Raw genomic sequence first — 19,991 nt, forward strand, 5'->3', positions numbered from 1 at the left:
CCCCCGCCAGGCTTGCTACTGTGAGGCCTGGATAGTTCCCCCCACCCCCAATGCTCCTTAGCATCCTTCTCAAGGATGGCAGTGCGTTACCTGTAAGGTCAGAGTGAGGGGCAGGGCTGGCTTGGGGCACTCATGGTCTGGCCTTTTTCTTCACCCCCCCACCCAGGCACAGAACAGATGCTGTCCCATGGCACAGCCGATGTGGTCCTGGAGGCCTGCACAGACTTCTGGGATGGAGCTGACATCTACCCTCTTTCGGGTTCCGACAGGTAGGTGAGGAAGCTCACGCCAGTGGCAAGAGCCGTCAGCTCAGGTGGCCTGCCTGCCCAGCTCACAGGTGAGTACTCCCAGTACCCCTCGCCTCACTTCCACCCTGCTTCCCTGGCAGAAAGAAAGTGCTGGATTTCTACCAGCGAGCCTGCCTGTCCGGTTACTGCTCCGCCTTCGCCTACAAGCCCATGAGCTGCTCCCTGTCCTCGCAGCTCAATGGCAAGTGCATTGAGCTGGTGCAGGCGCCTGGCCAGAGCAGCATCTTCACTGTGTGCGAGCTGCCCAGCACCGTCCCCATCAAGCTGAGCAGCCGCCGGAACAGCTGGAGCTCTGACGGTACTGGGCGCAGCCGTCCCAGCTGGGGCCAGGCATGGGGAGGGCTTCCCGAGGGCCATGGAATTCATCGATGCAGAGGGGACAGTGGGCACAGCATTAGACCCGGAATGCTGCAGTGGCATTCACTATCTGGTGACATGGGCGTGTCCCTTCATCCTCTTAATGTGTAACTAGGTGCTTCCTCTACTGTCCTCACAGGATTTTTGTGTGCTCCAGTGGGATAATATATACAAAAGGGCTTTCTTGAAAAGTTATAAAGTAGCAGCGTTTATAGAGCATTAGCTTTATTCGAATTTGGACAAAAGGTCACAAACCCTGCTGAAACAGAGGGACTCAGAGCTCCACTGACCCCCACTGCTCCCCGCTCCACCAAACATGAGGTCTTATGACCCAAGAGACTGGATTGAAGCCTTTGCCGAGGGTGGGGGGCCAGCCCCCTAGCCTGGACCAGGTGGGGCTCTGCCATTACTCTGTAGGATCCTTACTGACTGATGAGTACCTTTCGTTGTCTTTTTTCCTGTGCCTGTTGGCTCCTTCTTGTGTCCTGGCTGTGTGTGGTCCGCTGGGGCCCCATGCTCTTCCATTTGGGCGTGGCACCTGTGTGTGTGGTCCTGGGCTGCGTCCTGGAATTTGCTGGTTCCTGGGTGTCCTGGCCTGTCTTTGTGCCTTGTGCCTACCTGAAGAAGGGATCGGGGAGGTGCTGGAGAAGGAAGACTGCATGCAGGCCCTGAGTGGCCAGATCTTCATGGGCATGGTGTCCTCCCAGTACCAGGCCCGGCTGGACATCGTGCGCCTCATCGATGGGCTGGTCAATGCCTGCATTCGCTTTGTCTACTTTTCTTTGGAGGATGAGCTCAAAAGCAAGGTGGGCAGAGCCACTCCCCCTTGCTGCCACTAACCCCAGTTCCCGCGGGATTCGGGGATGGCCCATCTGTTCATTGCCACCTGTCTTTTGCAGGTGTTCGCAGAAAAGATGGGCCTGGAGACAGGCTGGAACTGCCACATCTCCCTCACGCCCAATGGTGATATGCCTGGCTCTGAGATCCCTCCATCCAGCCCCAGCCACGCGGGCTCCCTGCATGATGATCTGAATCAAGGTGAGGACAAAGGTTTGTGGTGGGGACGAGGTGGGCGTGGGTGGCCCCCCCGCCTTGGGGCTACGCTAGGAAGAGCCCCCATGGAGCCCTCCTGATACGTCCATTCTGGAAAAATGGCTCTCCCTGTGGTAATGGCAGTTGACGGGAGGAGAGACCTGCAGGCAGGAAGTTCTGTGCCATCGTCAGGGCAAGGAAAGGCTCCCAGAAGCCTGGCCCCAAGGTGAGGGACAGGCTTTCGTCCCCACAGTGTCCCGAGATGATGCGGAAGGGCTCCTGTTGATGGAGGAGGAGGGTCACTCGGACCTCATTAGCTTCCAGCCCACAGACAGCGACCTCCCCAGCTTCCTGGAGGACTGCAACCGGGTATGACGGCAGGGCCTGTGCCCCACACCCCTGGAGGTGGCACATGGCTGGTCCAGGGCAGAGAAGGGAGGGTTGAGGGACCCTTCTTCCTGACCCTGAGGCCTCTGGTATCTCTGCTCTTTCCAGGCCAAGCTGCCCCGGGGCATCCACCAAGTGCGGCCGCACCTGCAAAACATCGACAATGTGCCCCTACTAGTGCCCCTCTTCACCGACTGTACCCCCGAGAGTGAGTACTGTGGTCACGGTGATTCAGGAGCCTGGCCCCTTCCACCGAGCGCTGCCGGGGCCTGGGCATCCCGTGGGCTCTGGAGGCGATGTTGGCTTCCCATGCAGGGAGCCAAGGAACCTGGGCTGGGAGGAGCTGGGGAGCCCAGTGGGCTGGAGCCATGAGCCTATCCGTTCTCGGGAGTCAGAGTGGCCGGGTAGGATGGCCCCAAAGGGGAGCCCACTTCCCCGTGTCTCCTGTCCTGCTGTCCTGTGGGGCTCTGCCCGCCTGATTCTTATGCCCCCTGACTGTCCCCACAGCCATGTGCGAGATGATCAAGATCATGCAGGAGTATGGAGAGGTGGCCTGCTGCCTGGGCAGCTCCGCCAACCTACGGAACAGCTGCCTTTTCCTCCAGAGCGACATCAGGTCAGGGGGACACTGCCGCGACCTCCCGGCCACCCCAGACCCAGGCTTGCAGTCTATGGCTGATTGCCCTGGCTGGGGGACCGAGGGCCCTGGGCATGGTGGGGAGGACAGGGAGTAGGCGCTTGCCCTGTCCCGTGGAGATGGGTCTTTGCGGAGTGCGGCTGACAGGTACGCTTCCCCGTATGCTGCGCAGCATTGCCCTGGACCCCCTGTACCCATCCCGCTGCTCCTGGGAGACCTTTGGCTACGCCACCAGCACCAGCATGGCCCAGGCCTCGGACGGCCTTTCTCCCCTCCAGCTCTCGGGGCAGCTCAACAGCCTACCCTGCTCCCTGACCTTTCGCCAGGAGGAGACCATCAGCATCATCCGGCTCATTGAGCAGGTGGGGGCTCGGGTGGGTGGAGAGGGTGGTGGTGGGGGGAGTAGAGACACAGGAGCCGTCTGGGCTCCCAAGGGCTGGTCCACCTCCAGGCGAAGCTCTCCCAGGCAGTTTGGTTTGCCTCCATCCCTTCCTGTCAGGAGCATGGGGGCATCTTGAGGCTTGTCAGTTGCAGGGCCTGAGAGAGGTCACAATCTGTCCCTCCCGGTCCCTAGGCCCGGCATGCCACCTATGGCATTCGCAAGTGCTTCCTCTTCCTGCTGCAGTGTCAGTTGACTCTCGTGGTCATCCAGGTGAGGCGGGGCCAGCAAGGCATTGCCCCTCCCTGCCCGCTTCTTTGCTTAAGGGCCAGTTGGGAGTCTGAGGCAGGGGGCTGGAAGGATACAGCGCAGCCTAGGGGCCCCCAGAGCCTCTGTGAAACCCCTGGGCTTTTGGAGTTGACCCCATGGGCAGAATAGTGTCCCCTCCAGTCCCAGCTCCTATCTGGGCACAGGGTGAGGCATCCATGGGGCTCCCGGCATCCCACTTGCCGGAAGCTGACCGTGCTTCCTGGGCTCTCCCGGTCTAGTTCCTCTCCTGCCTAGTCCAGCTGCCACCACTGCTCAGCACCACCGATATCCTATGGCTGTCCTGCTTTTGCTATCCTCTGCTCAGGTGAGAAGCTGGCCACCCCTCCATGCCCAGGCAGCCAGGGTGGGGATGTCACCAGGCACCCCCAGGATCCCAGATCCGGGGAGCCCTGCTCAGTGCTCACCTCCTCTGGCACAGGGGTCACCAGGGGGACTCCCCTTGTCTAATCCCTCCTGCCCAAGCGCCCTGCCCTCGGTCCCAACACTCCCAAAAGACTTCCCACATGGGAACTGGGGGACAGAGGGTCACGGTCACCGCCCTTCACCCCATCTCTGCTTTCAGCATCTCTCTGCTGGGGAAGCCCCCCCATAGCTCCATCATGTCTATGGCAACAGGGAAAAACCTTCAGTCCATTCCTAAGAAGGTAAGCGAAGTGGAGCCTGTGAGCCTGGGCCTTTCCCGAGGAATTGAGTGTTGCGGGGGAGGAGTGGGGGAGGCTGAGTCTTGGGAAAGGGGGTGATCAGGATGGGGGGGCTTCCATCAGAATGTCCCCCACCCACAGGGGAGGGGTGGTACAGAGCTGGGAAGGTCCTCGCCAGGGCGGGCAGCCCCTGCTCCTATCCCCCTCCCCGCCCCCTGGCCTGCCCGTTTACTGAAGAGCCCCTTGAGTCCAAGTGCAGAGCCGCTGTGACAGGCCTCCCTCCTCCCGCAGACCCAGCACTACTTCCTGCTCTGCTTTTTGCTCAAGTTCAGCCTCACCATCAGCTCGTGCCTCATCTGCTTTGGCTTTACACTGCAGAGCTTCTGCGACAGCTCCCGGGCCCAAAACCTGACCAACTGCTCCTCCATCATGCTGCCAAGGTGGGTCCTACCCCTCCCCGCCAGCTCACTTCCGCGGGGCCCAGAGGGGCTGAACCCACCATGTCTTGCTTTGGCAGCCATGCCGACACAGCTCCAGCCTGGTTTCGTGACTTTGCCAACGGGCTGCTGTCAGCTCAGAAGCTCGCTGCCGCCCTGATTGTCCTGCACACTGGTGAGGGGCTCCCAAAAAGGGGCCAGTGGTGGCTGGTGGGGGCGCTTCAGGGACCAGGCCTTGGACCATGGCATGTCTGACCCCCACTCCCACCCCGTTTTCTCCAGTCTTCATTTCTATCACCCATGTGCATCGCACCAAGCCCCTGTGGAGAAAGAGCCCCCTGACGAACCGCTGGTGGTCCATGACGGTGCCCGTGGTGTGAGTGTGGCTTAGATGGGGGGAAGGGGCTACAGCAGAGCTGTGATTTGAGGGGGGTTTGGGCCAGAGGTGGAAGGGTGCCCTCCCTGAGCTGCGGTTTTACTGAGAGAAGCAGGGAAGGAGGCAAGGAGACCCGGGGTGATGCAGGGTTCCACCTTCTCCTGCAGGCTGCTGGGGCAGGTGGTCCAGACAGCAGTTGACCTGCAGCTATGGACGCACAGGGACAGCCGTGTCCACTTTGGCCTGGAGGACGTGCCTCTGCTGACGTGGCTCCTCGGCTGCCTGTCCCTGGTCCTTGTGGTGGTCACCAACGAAGTTGTGAAGCTGCACGAGATTCGGTGAGCCACCAGCAGGGCCCTCCCTCTGGGCCCAGGCATACTCCCTAAGCCTGTCACTACCTGAGCTCCATTCCTTTGCCTCCTCAGTACCCATCCCTCCCTCCTCCTCTGGTGTCCTGCCCTGTCCCCTGGTGTGGGGGTCTGTGCTAACCTGGATTTTAATCTGTCCCACCAGGGTCCGGGTCCGCTACCAGAAGCGACAGAAGCTGCAGTTTGAAACTAAGCTGGGCATGAACTCTCCCTTCTGAGCCACTGGCCATGGTGGCCATAGTCCCTGGGGCTAATACCAGACCCATTTCTGAGTCTGGGGAGTTGGTATCATGAATTTTGCAGGGTTTGCTCTCGTGCCCTGTGGCACTGGAGACCCAGATCCCGGTGTCAGACCCAGCTGTCGTCTTGACCCTTGGGGCTACCGTGGAGGAGCTGATGAGCCAAGGCGTTGTCAGGACAGTTCTGGCTCTTCTCTGGGTCTCACCAGGGGCATTCTTGAATGTATGACCTCATGCGCTTAGCAGAGGGGCTCTCAGACCCCTCTACCTGTGGACTGTCCCCCTTCATGGTCCCCTAACCCAGTGCCCTCTGCTCTGGGGTCTGTGGGCAGGGCCATGAACCGTGGGGCCAGGGCCTCAACTTTGTTTTGAAAGGGCAGTTGGCAGCAGCCGTGGGCGGCTGAAGTCCGCTGTTGAAGGCAGGGGTGATGGTGCAACCTCTCTGCACCTCCCTCATCCCGTCTTCCAGGGGCAGGTGCCTGGATATGGCCGAGTACTTGCCCTCCCGCCCTGTGCAGGGGAGCCCCATGGGGACCTGAAGATGGAGAAGGGACCCCACCTCACCCTGGAACCTCTGTGCCTGCCCTCAAGCTGGCCACAAGAGTCCATCCTGGGGAGACAGCCCAGGGCTCCTTTTAGCCCCCCGCATATTTCTCCTGTGAGAATGTTTTTACTGGTGTATATTTTTTACTGGAAATGAGCCTTTTAGGAATGAATTAAAACTTGTAAATTGCTTAAAAACATCTGTGGCTGGTCCATGAGGCAGCCACTAGGGAGGAGAGGAGGGCCCAAGCCTCCCTCCTTCCACACTGGCGGGAGCCTTGGGGGTCCGGTTCAGAGGTCCAGGACACAGACCCAAACACACAGGCCGATCATGTGGAATGACACTTTCATTGGTGTTAGTTGGGGTAAGAGGTTAATGGTTACAGAACCGGGGCCTGGGCCAACCAGGTCAGGCTTCCAGCCCCCAGATGGGCAATGGGCATCCTCGCTGTGGTTCGAAGCCCCTCCCCAACTGCGTCTTCTCAGGCAGTTATAGATAGAATAAATTCCATTTAAAATAGATGCATTTCTCTCTGCTTAAAAAATATTTACAGTTGAAAAAGTTTGGACTTTGGGGATCTGTTAATCCCACTGCCCCCACCCCCGCCAGCTTTGCCTCACTGAGGGCAGGCAGGGGAGGGACCAAGGTCTGGCCTGGGCACTGCCACCGTGGCTAAGCAGGCCCCTGGTGGCTTATATACATGTCCTATGTACACCTGCAGGGACCTGGCCAGACACACCACCTCCTCCAGCCTCTCAGCACCAGGACAGCACAGCAGGTGGCAAGAGGACCTTGGCACAGGAACTTGAGACACTTGGGGGGGTCAGAGACAGCACCCTAGAAGCTCTGCCACCACCTCTTTCTTCCTGGGGAGGAAGCTCTTACCACGGTCCCTGTCCAAGGGGTGGGGCTCTTCACTCAGGTTACACACTGGGAGGGGGTTTTGCTGAGATGTCAGCTGCTGACAAGTTCCCTTGGCCCCTGTGGGGGTGGTCCCCCGAGAACTGCAGTGCTGACTGCCACTAGCTTGGAGCAGCAGGAGCTTCCTCTGCGTTGGGGCAAAAGCAATGGACGCTGCAGGTCACAGTGAGCGCCACCGAGGCTGCAGATGGGTCTAGCTCAATCCAACATGGCATCCAGCTGGTCAGCCAAGGCATCAAACATGGTGCTAATGTCATCCAGAATGTGCTTGGTGGAGGTGCTGGGGGGGCTGCAGTGAGGGAAGGACAGGGTCAGATCAGCCAAAAGTCAGATCACCACTCCAGGCCCTGAGCAAGGGGGCTGTTAACCGAGCACCTGGTCGGTGCCAAGCGCGTTCCGTGAAGCTTAATTCTCATAACCTCCCAAGTCAGCAGGAGTTGCTGTCCCCTTCCTACACAAGTGCACTGGGGCTGAGAGCGGGGAGTGACTTGCCTAAGCTCAAGTACCTCTAAGTGGCAGCCACCAGATTCCCTGCAGGTCAGATCTGGGTGACTACAGAACCTGTGCTCCTCCCATTCCCATACGGGCTTCCCAGCCTGAGGATCTAGCTGCCTGAGATGCCCCCGCCCTCCCCTCAACAATCCCAGGGCCACCGGGGAAGAGGATTTGGGAGGAGCTGTTCCTATGCTGCCACCTTCTCCCCCTCCCCGCCCAGCAGCCCTCACCCTTCTCGCTCCTCAGTGCCAATGCTCTTCTCTGCTGCCCGCAGTGCAGCTGCCAGGGATGAGCTGGTCTGCTCCAGTCTCTGCTGGGCACGGCCTGAGCCCGCGGCCCCAGTGCTCTCCGGCCTTGGAGGGGGTACCGGGCGAGGGCCAAGCCGGGGAGCCAGCTTAGGGCCAGAAAATGCCAGCTGGGTACAGGCCACAGACACAGGCTTGGGAGCTGCTCCTGCAGAAACAAAAAGGTTGGCTTGTGACCTGGCTGGGCTGGGCACAACCCCTGCAAACTGCCCTCTCCCCGCAGGCCCTGCCTCATACCTGTTCCAGGCACCTTGATGAGGGCAGCAGGGGCAGCTGGGGGCTCCGGCTCCCCAGGCCGCCGACTGCCTGCCGAGTTTTCCAGAGCCGGCCCAGGGCAGGGGGACACAGAGGGCTGGGCTGGGGGGCTGGGAGGAAGAGGGGCTGAAGCTCCTGGAGTTGGGAGGCTGCTAGGGTCAGGCCGAGGAGGGCTAGGGGAAGCTGAGGGGCACTCGCTGGGGGTCTGGGGAGGCACGGGCGCAGAGGGGCTGGACGTGGCGCTGGCCACTCCGAAGGCCAGAAGTGCAGTCTGCAGTGGCTCTCTCTCCCGGCATTTGGGCCTCCGTTTAACAGTGTCTGACTCTGTCAGGTTGAAGTCCAGGCCGACGGGCACTGGTATCTCCCGGGGTGGGGGGCCGGCTGGCTTTGGCCGCTGTTTGATAGTCAGGTTCCCCTCCTCTGCAAATGGGAGCCCTTCCCCTGAGCTGCCCCGAGATGGGGGTGTCCCCTCCGGCCCAGGCTCCTCCTCCTCTGTGTCTGATGAGGGGCCAGCTGGGGCAGGAAGGCCAGGGGGCTCCGATGGGCCAGTTGGTTCACTCAGTGTTCGCCTTCGGGGCCCTGGGGCCCCCTCCTTAGGTCCTGGGCTTCCATCTAATGGAGGTGGCTCCGGGGTGGGACCAGAGACAGAGCTGAGGCGCTTAGGGGGAGGGGGTGGGGGGCCTTTGCGTCGGGCCCGGAGGGCAAAGGACTGGCTCCGGGGAGCCCCTCGAGCTGGGGTCTGGCTAGGGCTGGTCCGGGCTAGCGCACTGCGTCCTGGTCGCCGAGTAAGAGTGGCGTAACTGCCCAGGGCACTGCCCACTGGCCCCTCAGCCTCCCCCTCTGCTTCCCCTTCGGCTGGGCCAGGGCGGCTTAGGCTGTGGGACCGGCGCTTGGGCCGAGGTGGATCTGGAGGAGTGGCAGGGGAGCCAGCCAAGTAGGAGAAGGCCCGGGGTGTACCCAGAGGCGGCCCTGGGGCTGGGCTGGAGGGCGAGCCCTGGGGGTACATAAAAACATAAGGGGGAGGCCCTTGGGGAGCACAAAGCTTAGGGGGCCGCTCTGTGCCCTCTGGAAGGTTCCTCTCCTGTGGGGTGCCAGGGTCCCCACCACTGGGCTGGGAGCCAGGCTGTTCCTGTGAGTGACCAGACCCTCGTGAGCGTGCTCCAATGCTCTCCTGGCTGGGGGAGCGGGCGGGGGGCAGGGGGAGTGGCTCAGGGCCATCCCCCGCCATGGCCGCTTGTAGCTCTGGGCTCAGCTCACTGCCCTGAAAGGTGAGGAGGCGTGGGCCAGCCACAGTAGGACCGTCCCCGTTCTCCAGCCCCTCGATGGTCATCAGCTCCGGGCCCCTGGCCAGCCGGCGGCCACTCTCGCCTGAGGTCTCCGCCTGCAGTAGGCCCCGCCGGAGCTCGGCCAGCCGCTTCACTCCCAGCATAAGCTTCTTCTGATGACCTGAGAGGGGTCGATATGGGCGGGAAGGTCAGCCGGGGCTGGAAAGGGTCACCCCAGTCCCTCTTCTGGGCCTGGACCCTGAAAATGTTTTGGAGACCCTCAGAGGCACATGGGGGCTGGGCCAAGCCCCAGTGCAGTCAGTCCTCACCAAGCTTATTGACACCGATCTCCTGCAGCTCCTCCCAGGTGAGGTCGGCCACCAGCCCCATGGAGTCATAGCCACTGCTCACCAACTGCTTGTGGTACTGTGGCAGCCCCAGCGCGCACAGCCACTCCAGCAAGTCCGCCTGGAAAAGCACCACCGTCACGACCGGCTCCCTGGCCAGCTTTCACCCTCAAGTCGGGATGACGCCACAAGGCCACAGCTGACGGTGCGCGCCTGTGCCGGCCACCCACTCACCGGGATGTAGCTGGGCAGCCACTCAGCGATGCTGAGCTGGGCAATCTCTGAGGCAATCTTCTTCCTGTGCCCAGGCTTGGTCACCCCAATGGCTGTCAGGTCCTGCCACAGAGAGTCGTGCCATCAGGCCCCTCCTCTGCCTGCTGGACCCTCCACTGCCCTCTCACAGGGGCACCTACCTCGGGTGTCATGCGGCTGATGGTTGGCACATCGTAGCCGGCCTGCAGGAAGTGGGCAGTGTAGCCCTCTAGCTGGAATTCACTCAGCCAGTTATGAATGGCCTGAGCATCCTGTGGTGAGGGAGGAGGGGGGTAAAGTGAATGGAGCCGAGTGTGCCAGAGCCCAGCCATCTGCCCCAGCCTCCCCCGGGAGCCTGGCCTGAGCAAGGACTTAAGTCCATACTGAGGCCCATCCCATGCCCACCCCGGGCCTGCAGCCCACTCCCCAGTGAAGGTCACACCTTTCCCTCCAGCAGCTGCTCAGGCCTCACATCCTGGGTGAAGAGCTGCTCCCCGGAGCGGTAGTTGGCCAGAGGGCGGTGGCTCAGGTTGTCTTCAAGGAGGCAGAGGAATGGAATCAGAGGTGACAGGATGAAGGGGTGCCAAAGCAGCTCTGCTAGTCCATCCTGTCCCATTTACCCTTCCTACCTGCCAGGGATGGGGGGTGCAGTCCTGGCAGCACCTGGTCCTCTCCAGTGGAAGTGAGCGGCTGGAGACAGGGAAGGAGATGACTCAGCGTTTGGGAAAGTGGCAGCAGGACAGGCCCTGCCCCGTCTCAATACTCACACCCTCTTACCTGGGCGTTCTCAATGAGGAGGCCAGTGCTGTGGCCGTTGGTGCCCTCGGAACTCTGCCCGCTGCCAGCACTGCGGATGCTGCCCACGCTGCCCTCACTGCCCACGCTATTCCTGTCACCTGCTGTAGGGGGCAGAAGCAAAGGGGTTAGAGCCCCAGTTGGCCCTGCCAACAGCTGGCTGGCAGCTTGCCACAGCTGGACCCCCACCCCTGGTGCCTTGTGGGAGGAGGTACCTGGGCTGTCTGGGCTGAGGCCCACGCGAGGGAGTTGGCCATAGGTGAGCGGGTGCAGGGAGTCATCAGCAGGACTCTGCGGTGTCCGGGAGGAGCCTGGGCGCAGGGGAGTAGGCACGGAGGGGAGTCGGGGCGCAAGGATGCCCACCCGCTTGCTGACCACTTCGACGATGCCCGGGGGGAAGTAGCCCACACGGTCGGTGCCCCTCTGACTCTCGTGGATGTGGCCCTTCCAGCGGCCATCAGGATGCTGCTCAAGCACCTGTGACAGATGGGGTGGGGGTGGGGACAACAGTGGTTACTTCCTGTACCAAGCAAGGGCAGGTGGCCAGCCCTGCAGCTGCGGTCCAGCTCTTCCCCTACCCCCAAGAAGCTGGTCTCTGATGCCCAAGTCAGCCCACAGCTCTGCCCCTGCTGTCAGCATCTAGCCCAATCTCCCGGGTGCCTCCAGAACATACAAACAAGGGTCCTGGAGTCAGCCCAGGTTCAGATCCCAGCCTCACTGCTTGCTAGCTGTGTGGCCTTGGGCAAGTTTAATTCTGCCATCTCTAAAAAAGGAAACGGTGATAGCACCTACCTTACCTGGATTAGGAAGAAGTCAACAAGACCGTGCATATAAAGCTCTCAGCACAGAGCCTGATCCACAGTAGGTGCCCAAGTAAGTGACAGTAATCATTCGTGTTTGAAAAGAAATACCTGCACTGGGTCCTCACCGTGATGACGTCCCCTGCCCGGACATTGAGGGCAGTGGGATCATGGAGGTTCCAGAAATCCTTGAGTGCTCGGACCTTAAGGATCCCCGAGGCCTCTAAAAGAAGGGGAAGGACAGCTGTCATCTGAGGGTCTTTCGAGTGCCTTCCCACCCCTCCTGCCCCCTTCATGACCGTCCCCAGGTTCCTGCCTCATCATCTCTGCAGCATTCCCCACAGCTAGCCCCAAGCTCAGGAGTGTGACATCCTGCCCCTGGAACATCCGCTCCTGCTCTACTTCCTGGTACCCACTGGAACAGGGGACCCCCTGGGCTGGGTATTCCACACACACTCACCCCGCAATAGCTGCTTGATTTCCCGGCTGGCCTGGGAGGTGGTGAACTGATTCACGATGTCCAGTGCCGTCTGGTTATACGTGTTCCGAATGTTCACGTCCACCCCGCCCTGGGGATAAGAGTATGGTGTGAGGGTGCACTATGCATTTTGCTTGTCATTTCTCCCAAGCCTCATGACTACCCAGGAGGTAGGTGCTATTTTAAAATTTTACAGATAAGGAAATGGAAGCTCAGAGACAGGGTCAAGGACGAGCTCAAGGTCACTCAGCTAGTAAGAGGCAGAACTGGGGCTCGAATCAGGTCCATGTGAAACACCACGTTGGTTGGGGGGGAGCCCCTCCTTAGCCTCCGCAGCCGGTCTCGGACCTGGCATCCGGTGGGGCTGACCAGGTGCACACACCCACCTCCAGGAGCAGCCGCACCACCTCGGTTTTGCCATATAGTGCAGCCTCATGGAGCGCCGTGCCTGTCTTGGTCTGCCGGTTGATCTCTATCCCAGCTCTCAAGAGCTGCCTGTGGAGAAGAGGGCGAGTCACGAGGGGGTTGGGGGCGGAGAGGAAGTTGATTGCTGGGGGCTTGGGGGAGCGATCCAGAGCAAGGGTGAAGAGGGCAACAGGGCAGGGCACCGAGGGGACACTGCCGGTCCCACAGGAAGGGGATGAGGAAGTGAAGGTGGGGGGAATGGTGGGTACCTGATGACCTCTCTGTGGCCGTTCTTGGCAGCCAAGTGCAAGGGTGTGGTGTAGTTGGGGTCGCATGGGTCTTTGGCCTCGCCCTCCAGCAGTGCCACACATAAATGGCTGTTCAGTAGCAGCTGGGCCACCTGCAACAACCAGCACCCAGGTAGAGCTTCCTCTTAAGACCCCACAGACCCCCAGGACCCAGCACCCGAAGGGCTACAGGCCTCACCTTGAGCCGCCCAAATTCGCAGGCCAGGTCCAGGGGCGTCTTCTTGGCCTTGTTGACCAGGCACGGATTGGACTGATGCTGGAGGAGCATTTCTGACTGGGGTGGGGGAGCCAAGTGAGGCGTCTGGCCTGACCAGCCCCCGTGCCAGCCCTGGCCCCCTGCCCTAGCTCCCCTGTGGGTGGCGGGCTCACATACCACTTCATAGTGTCCGTACTGGGCAGCCAGGTGCAGCGGGATCTGCCCGTCCAGCGAGGCGGCGTTGACGGCCGCAGAGGCCCGCAGCAGCAGTCTCACAGGCTCCAGCCGGCCCTGCCAGGCTGCGTAATGCAGAGGGCGCATGCCTGCAGGAGGAAAGGGGGGTCTGAGGGAGGTCCTGGAATGGTGTGGGGTCAGCGGAGGGACGTGAGCAGGGTCTGGAGCCACCCCAGCTGGAAAGGAGACAGACCCAGCAGAAGCAATGCTGGCTTCACCCAGATTTGGTTAGGGAGAGGTCCGGCTGTATGGGGCTGAAGCCAGAACCCCACCTCACCCACCATAACTGACCTGGTGACCTCATGACAAAAACATAATCTCAACCTCATCTGGATACGGGGATGTCAGTACTACCCACTACCCCATAAGGCTATGAAGATGGAAGAGGTAAAGCATTTGCAAGCCCAGAAAAGCTATATCAACATCTATTAACATTGCTATGACGTAGCAGAAGCAAGCTCTGACCGCAAGGTCTGGGTTGGAGGCACACAGGGGTCTCACCATTGCTGTCCTTGATGTCCACAGTGGCCTGAGCCTCCAGTAACAAGGCTATGAGCTCCAGGCTGCCCCCCAAGGCGGCATGATGGAGTGCAGAGAATCTGGCATGGCGAGACACATGGCAGGGGTGTCAGTGAGCAGCCCCTCACCCCCCAAATCCTGGTCTTCCACACCAAACCCATCCTGGGGACTGACAAGGCCGGGTTACTTGCCCACTGTGCCCCACCCCCGCCAGCCCTGCCGTGGGAGCGCAAAGCAGCCAGGCTGCAGCATGAAAGGGCTCAGTGTCTGGGCTGAGAGGCCTGTTTGTCTGGCCTCCCCTCAGCCGGCCCAGGGGAGGGGGCCGTGGGAGCAAGAGCCCGAGGGCTCCTACCCTCTAGGGAGAAAAGGGGGCCCAGCAGGAATCTGACCCAAGGAGGCCCCTCAGAGAGGCACCAGGGCCCCTCCTCTCACTCAAGGATAGCTCCACAGGCAGGCCCTCCCATCCTATACGAACAGGGCCCAGATCTCTCAGCAAACACACTTCAAGGGCCAAGTTTGCAAGGGGAAGGGGCTCCAAGCCCCAGGTCTTTCCCCCCTCACCCCTCCTCCACCCTACAGCTCTTGAGGCTCACACTCACCCGTCAGCATCCTGGTAGTTGACATTGAGTCTCTTCGTGGAGCCGAGAAGCTCTGGGGGTCAGAGCAGAAGGCATCAGGGCACCCTCAAATGATCTGCTCTTACCCGTACCCTAATCCAGTGCTCCCTTCCTGCCCACCTCCCAAATCCAGCTGACCTCTTGGTGTGCAGGAAAGCACCTGCCCCATGGCCCTTGAGCGTCCTGTCCCATCAGCTCAAGGGCACTGAGTGCAGGGAGCTGCTGGCTTTCTGGGGCCCCCAGCCCAGCTCGTATATAGAGCCAAGGGGGCGGAGAGGGGGGTACTGGCATGCGATGCTCTCAATGGACAGGCCCACGAGCGCATGGTTAGCATTCCTGCCTGAACGGGCCAAGGAACGAGTCTCATTGTCCCAGTAGGCCGAGGAGGAGGACGGACAGGGGCACCAGATGCTCAAGAGGAGAGGGCAGATGCCAGGGCTGGACTCAAGGACCACCATACCCAGCCCTACGACATCCCTGAGTGGAGCACGGTGGAGAAGGTGGCATCAGGCAGGCCTACACCATGCCCGGGCTCTGCCATGTACTAGCTGTGTGATCTTGGACAAGTCACTCAATCTCTCAGTCTCAGTGCCCTCATCTATAACATGGGTGGATCAGGGAACCTGCTCACAAGGGTTGAGTACCCTTGTCAGCATGCAGAAGATGGAAGCCATCGCCACTCAGCACTCCTTACACGTTAGCCACTATCATCAAGTGACTGCCCTCCAGCAAAAGCTGGTCCAGTTCCCCCGCTGGCCCGTCGCTGTACCCACAGGCTCCTAGCAGAGATAATGCCCCGGGCAGGGGGCTCTTTGCTGGGTGGTGGTTTATCCCCCTCCAGGGCAGGAAAAGGATTCACGCAGGTGTGTTCCACTGGTGAGCCAGGGCACGGGAGGGGGTGTCCTTATGGATGTTGGGGAGGGGAAGGGGAATGCCTGTCACAGGCGGCCCCTGCCTCCTGCTAGAACCTACCCCTGCCAGGAAGGAGGAGGCCTGGTTCAACCCAGGCAGGCAGGGTGCCAAGCGTGCTGGTCCAGGCCTGCCCCCAGGCCCTAGTGGGCCCCTGAATACCCCAGCGAGGCAGGGCCTCATTCCAATAGGGAGGGACCAACCCTGAAGTGACGAGCACACACTGGGGTGGGAAGGGGACAGCTACATTTAGGGATGAGTCAAATTACTCTACTGCTGAAAAGGTAAATACAGAGCCAAGGAGTGACTAAGGGGTGAGGAGGTGGGGGCCACTGGGAAAGAACACAGGCCTCCCAGTCTTCCTCTAGCCCCCTTGGAAAGTTCTTGTCACACAGAACCATTCAAGGCAGTTGAAAGAACAGAGGCTCTGGAAGCGGGAAGTGCTTCGTTCAAATTCTTCTCCTTATTGGCTGTGTGACATTGGGCAGTCATGGTACCTCTCTGAGCCTCAGTGAAGAGGACGAGGTCAGCAGGGAAGAGACACAGAAAGTCCCTCCACCTGCTGCCAGCCTGGACAGTTTGGATGGGGCAGCTTGGTGGTGAGGTGCAGCCTCTCTGGGAAGTGGCAGGACAACGTGACAAGAGGGACAGGAACAGGGGCAGGGCAAGGCTGGGTGGCTCTGTTCTTTTCAGAACAATGGCCGGAAAGGTGGTGAGGGAGAGGCTCACAGTGACTGGGCTGGGGATCACGGTGGGAGGGCGGAGGGTCCTGGTTCTGGCAGTGGCTCCAGGCACTTCCCCTGCAGCACAACCTTCTTTCCCGGCCTGGCTCTGGGGGTGGAAGGGTCGCTCCTGATTTAGGCTTGGGCAGAGGATGTGAGCTCAGCAGGCCACCCCCAGCCCACTCCGTTTGTTTCCTCTGCCCAGAGAAGGAGACAGCTCAGAAAAGGGAGTGGGGGAAAGGGAGGAGGGCCGGGGGCCAGGCCGGGGCAACGACACCCCTCTCTGCTCCCAGCTACCAGACAGCGATCAGAGGAGCTGAGGGAGCACCTCTCTTTGGCCAGCTAGAAAGCTCTAGCCACCCCCCAGATGAAAAGGGGGAGCCTTACGCCGCCCTTCCGGCAGTTTCCTTTGCCTCGGTGGTATGAAGCAGGAGTTCCCAGCCTCTCTTCTGAGAACTGCTTTCAAATCACCTGGAGAACTGTCTAATTTGCAGAGTCCCAGGGATGATTCTAATTCTGGGGGGTAACCAGGGAGTCTGCACTTTCAGAACAATCCTAGGGAATTCTGATGAGCAGCCAAGTGTGGGAGCACAGGCGAGAGGGCACGGGCTTGTCTCTGATCTGTCACACAATGGCTGTGTGACCTTGGGCAAATCACTAACCCTCTCTGAGTATCAGTTTCCTTTTCTGTAAATTGGCTATAGAAACAAAGAATTGAAAGGATCATAATATTTCACGAACTATTGGGTCTGCAAATGTCACCTTGCGATTTCCTTTTTGTCACCGGCTTTCCCAACTTCTCAAGGGGCTGGGAGGGGAGCACAGTGCCAGGGCGTCAAGAGTCCCAGGACCCTGTCACTCTGTCTGTGCCTGTACTCTGTAGAGTCACCTTGGGGGCTGCGGGAAGTGACTGCTTCCCCCACAGACATTTCCCCCTGAGCGCAGGGACGCTTCCTGGAGCCTAGGAGCCCAGCTGCAAGGTTCCCACCACCAGCCTCCAGACCCCACCCGCTTGCCCTCCTGAGGACCTCATTCTGAGGCCTCAGCATGTGAGGCCAGCAGCAGCTCAACCAAGGTCCCACTGGGCAGGTCGCCAAAAACAACATAGAGGTGAGGGAGGAGGGGGAGTGAGCGGCTCCCACTCTTGGGCCTCCAGGGCAGGGGACCTCCTTAGCACCTTCACCCCATCATACTCACCCTGTGTCCACTTCCCCATGGCACAGAGACCCCCCCACAGCTCCATGTCCCTATACCCTAAGTCTTCTGCCCTGTTGTATAAGTGGGAGCCTCTGGCTCCTGGGCCCTTAAAATAATTCCTTCTGGCACCCACACTCGCAGGTGTGGGTGGGGATAATTGGACGTTGTCAAGTAGCCTGGGGGACTCCTTCCTGTGCGCAGGGCTAAGGTGTGTCTTGGGGCTAGAGCCCTAGTGCTCTGGGGGAATCCTCCGTCCCCCAGCCCCAGAGTGGTGGCAGCCACCTCCTGCCCTTGCTGGTATAGGAACTCAAGGGGATAAGTCCAGTGTCCTCCTTGGATGGCCCAGATAGCTCGCCCTGAAGCCCAGAGGTCTACTTTCCTTGGGGTCTCACTGCAGAGGTTCCCAAGAGATGGCACTCAGGTGTGGCCATCCATACACGGAGCCCCCACAACCCTGTCAAGACTAGAGGCCCCAGGCTGTGGAAACACCTCCAGAAAATTAGCTTTGGCCACATCCCACCAGGAAACACACACAGATAAGTCAGGGGGAAGGGGCTTTAGCAAGTGATTAGATAGTGTTACAGACATCCCCATTAAGCTAAAACACAAATGCAGAGATGATGTGGTTAAAGTGGTGTAGGTGGGGGGTGGAGCTCTACCTGTTCAGTCTTTCCCAACCCATTGCCAGAAACCACATGGCTCCAGAGAACACATCGGAAAACCACCTACTAGAAGACAACCCCATGAGGGCAGGAATTTCAGTTTGTTTCATTCACTGCCGTGGCCCAGTGCTTAGAATACAGCCTAGCACGCAATAGGCACTCAAAAAAATTTGAGAGAATACATTTCAGCCCTTTTCTTTTACAGGTGAGGAAACTGAGGCCCAGCGAGGTCAAATGACTTTGCCTAAGACACACAGCAAGTGGGACCCAATATCCTCTCTGGCTCTCCCACACAGACGAACTCCCTGTACACAAGAAGACAGTTCTCCTACCCCAAGTCCCCAGATCACAGGGACGCCCCAGGCCTCTCTGTCTGACTTGAGCACTCAGGGGAAAGTCTCAGCTGGACAGTCACCCCCACCAAGTACTCACTTGTCTTTGCAGCCTTGACTTTAGCCACCAGTTTCTGCACACCAGTCACATCTCCGTTCTTGACGGCAAGGATCAGGTCCTGTTCACGACCCATCCTGGTTCCTGGGCTGGGCTCTGGGCTCAGAAGTCCAGGGCAGAGGCAGGAAAATTGGCCTAAGCCAACGTGTCAGGGTACCATGCCTTGGTCCTTTAGAGGGCCAGGCGTCCTGGGGGAGCGTGTCTGGTGTCCCAGGCAGTGAGCTTCTTGTCAGGGGCTGACAGGTACTCTCTCAAGGTGCTTCGTGAGCTGCCACCACAAGCAGGAAAACCGATCTCTGAGGGGGTGGAGGCTGCTCAGAAATCTGGACAGATATCAGCTTGCAGCTTCCGACAGCCCCAGGATGAGCCAGGACTGGGCACGCCAATATCCCCAGCGTGGCTTAGGAGCAGCGATGCCCACTCAGACAGCAGCCAGCATTCCCTCAGGCCTCGAGCAGCAGCAGTGGACAGGTCTCAGGGGTCTGGAAAAGGTGCAGTGCCTCTCTGCTGAGGGCTGGGCCAGAGCCTGCAAGGATCCCAGAAGCAGGGCTCAGAGAAAGAGCAAGACAGGGCCTCCAGGGAGCCCCCCAAAGCACGCTGGCCGCTCTTCTGAGTCAAGGGAGGGGCTGAGCCACTCAAAGCGGAGAGGGAGCTGCCATGCAAGACAGGAATACTTGGAGGGGGGAAGGTGGCATTCCGGGAGGGGAGGCTGAGTCACTAAGGCCCCAGGGCACCTGGCAGCACCTCAACCTGGGGCAGGCCGGGCCAGCAGCCTATTCTCTACAGCCCAAGGCGCTGACACCCACGGACAACTGTTGGGCCAGGAGGTGGGGCCTGGGAGGGTCAGGCACAGGCAGACAGGCAGGGGTCACTCCCTGTAGAAGGTGCCTGGCCCCCAGACTCCTCCCTACCTAAGCTTTACTATAATAGCTTGGATGCCCTAGCCCTAGGGCTCTTGAGGAATCCAGAGTGGTGTGGGGAGCTTACGGCCCCCCATTTGTGGTGAGGGTTTGCCTGCTGGACAGGGAGGCTTTACAGCACCTGTTGCTGACCCATCCTCACCCCTTGTGCGTGATGGGGAAGCAGCTGGGCAGAGAACAGAGACAAGTGCTGGGGCACTGCTGGCAAATGGGGCTGCCTGGCCCCCCAAGCCTGAACCTGAGGCCCAGAGCCCTCAGTGGCCACGACTTTGTTGCCCGAGTCCTGTGGCATGAGACCCGCACCGGCCTGGGGCTCTGGCTGGGGACTCCTCACTCCCAAAACGTCCCAAGCTCAACCCAGGTGGCACTCCCTCTCAGGGCCCGTGGCCGACAGTGGGGGAGGGCGCCCCTGGCAGTGCCTGGGGTCGGGCTGGCTTCCCCGCCCCCCGGAATGCCCGCCCAGCGCCGCGCAACCCCCCAACCCAGCCCAGCCCAGGCCGACCTGGGGAACAAAGCGGCGGGAGGGACGGGGAGGGCCAAGCGCCGGAGGGAATGATGCGGGAGGACGGAATAAGGGGGCGCGAAAGAGGACGGAAGGAGCAAAGAGGCTGAGGCGCCCGCCGATCCGGCAGAAAAAGTTAGTTTGTGCCCGCCCTCAAGGGTGCTGACCCCCAGCTTAGGCCCCGCAGTCTCACCTCTCCCAGCCGCCCCGCCGGGGGTCTAGCTGGCCCTGCGCGGTCCCCGGCACTCTGGACCGTGGCTCCTACTGCCCCCCTTACCCCCTTTCTCCTCCTCCTCCTTTTCCAAGGCCGGCTCGGCGCCTCCCGCAGGAAATCCCGCCCCTCCCCCCCTCCCTCCCGCCCGATCGGGAGCGGAGGGACCGTCCCGGCCGCGCAGTCAAGCT

The 19,991-nt window shown here is 60.5% G+C and overlaps 2 protein-coding genes across 8 annotated transcripts in view; one reads left to right on the plus strand and one right to left on the minus strand.

The window, feature by feature from the left end:
• The window catches only part of TMEM94 (transmembrane protein 94), a 35,836-nt gene extending 29,282 nt beyond the window's left edge, over positions 1-6,554 (plus strand). For 6 of the 7 annotated variants that reach the window (XM_019644319.1, XM_019644320.1, XM_019644321.1 and 3 more), the window contains 16 exons: positions 167-269; positions 389-606; positions 1,290-1,471; positions 1,565-1,703; positions 1,951-2,066; positions 2,193-2,292; positions 2,592-2,700; positions 2,894-3,083; positions 3,296-3,373; positions 3,649-3,734; positions 3,993-4,074; positions 4,363-4,511; positions 4,589-4,683; positions 4,791-4,884; positions 5,052-5,222; positions 5,398-6,554. In XM_019644319.1, coding sequence (XP_019499864.1) covers positions 167-269; positions 389-606; positions 1,290-1,471; positions 1,565-1,703; positions 1,951-2,066; positions 2,193-2,292; positions 2,592-2,700; positions 2,894-3,083; positions 3,296-3,373; positions 3,649-3,734; positions 3,993-4,074; positions 4,363-4,511; positions 4,589-4,683; positions 4,791-4,884; positions 5,052-5,222; positions 5,398-5,470 — 1,985 coding nt within the window. In that variant the 3' untranslated portion in view covers positions 5,471-6,554. The remainder of the gene's footprint in view (positions 1-166; positions 270-388; positions 607-1,289; positions 1,472-1,564; positions 1,704-1,950; positions 2,067-2,192; positions 2,293-2,591; positions 2,701-2,893; positions 3,084-3,295; positions 3,374-3,648; positions 3,735-3,992; positions 4,075-4,362; positions 4,512-4,588; positions 4,684-4,790; positions 4,885-5,051; positions 5,223-5,397) is intronic. The other variant, XM_019644316.1, reaches the window with a different exon arrangement.
• CASKIN2 (CASK interacting protein 2) lies at positions 6,367-19,886 on the minus strand. The gene is made up of 20 exons (XM_019644323.1): positions 19,783-19,886; positions 18,150-18,693; positions 14,210-14,261; positions 13,593-13,690; positions 13,035-13,180; positions 12,840-12,935; positions 12,623-12,753; positions 12,335-12,443; positions 11,931-12,039; positions 11,599-11,693; positions 10,886-11,147; positions 10,653-10,774; positions 10,505-10,565; positions 10,318-10,409; positions 10,037-10,147; positions 9,858-9,959; positions 9,606-9,744; positions 7,994-9,457; positions 7,682-7,904; positions 6,367-7,245 (listed from the first exon to the last, which is right to left on the minus strand). Exons 2-20 carry the CDS (start codon positions 18,241-18,243, stop codon positions 7,155-7,157), a joined length of 3,597 nt encoding a protein of 1,198 aa, XP_019499868.1. The 5' UTR covers positions 18,244-18,693; positions 19,783-19,886; the 3' UTR covers positions 6,367-7,154.
• Positions 19,887-19,991: the final 105 nt, after the last annotated feature.

Source organism: Hipposideros armiger, unplaced genomic scaffold (genome assembly GCF_001890085.2).
Source record: "Hipposideros armiger isolate ML-2016 unplaced genomic scaffold, ASM189008v1 scaffold_87, whole genome shotgun sequence".
Classification (NCBI taxonomy): Eukaryota; Metazoa; Chordata; class Mammalia; order Chiroptera; family Hipposideridae; genus Hipposideros; species Hipposideros armiger.

What these genes read in the sequence shown, in the direction of transcription:
- CASKIN2 (XM_019644323.1), bottom strand. Translation starts at nt 18,243, where the DNA reads ATGGGTCGTGAACAGGACCTGATCCTTGCCGTCAAGAACGGAGATGTG. An exon ending in AGTACGGACACTATGAAGTG is followed by an intron (nt 12,936 to 13,034) that starts GTATGTGAGCCC and finishes CCCCCACCCCAG; the next exon opens with TCAGAAATGCTCCTCCAGCA. An exon ending in TGGTGCGGCTGCTCCTGGAG is followed by an intron (nt 12,040 to 12,334) that starts GTGGGTGTGTGC and finishes TCTTATCCCCAG; the next exon opens with GGCGGGGTGGACGTGAACAT.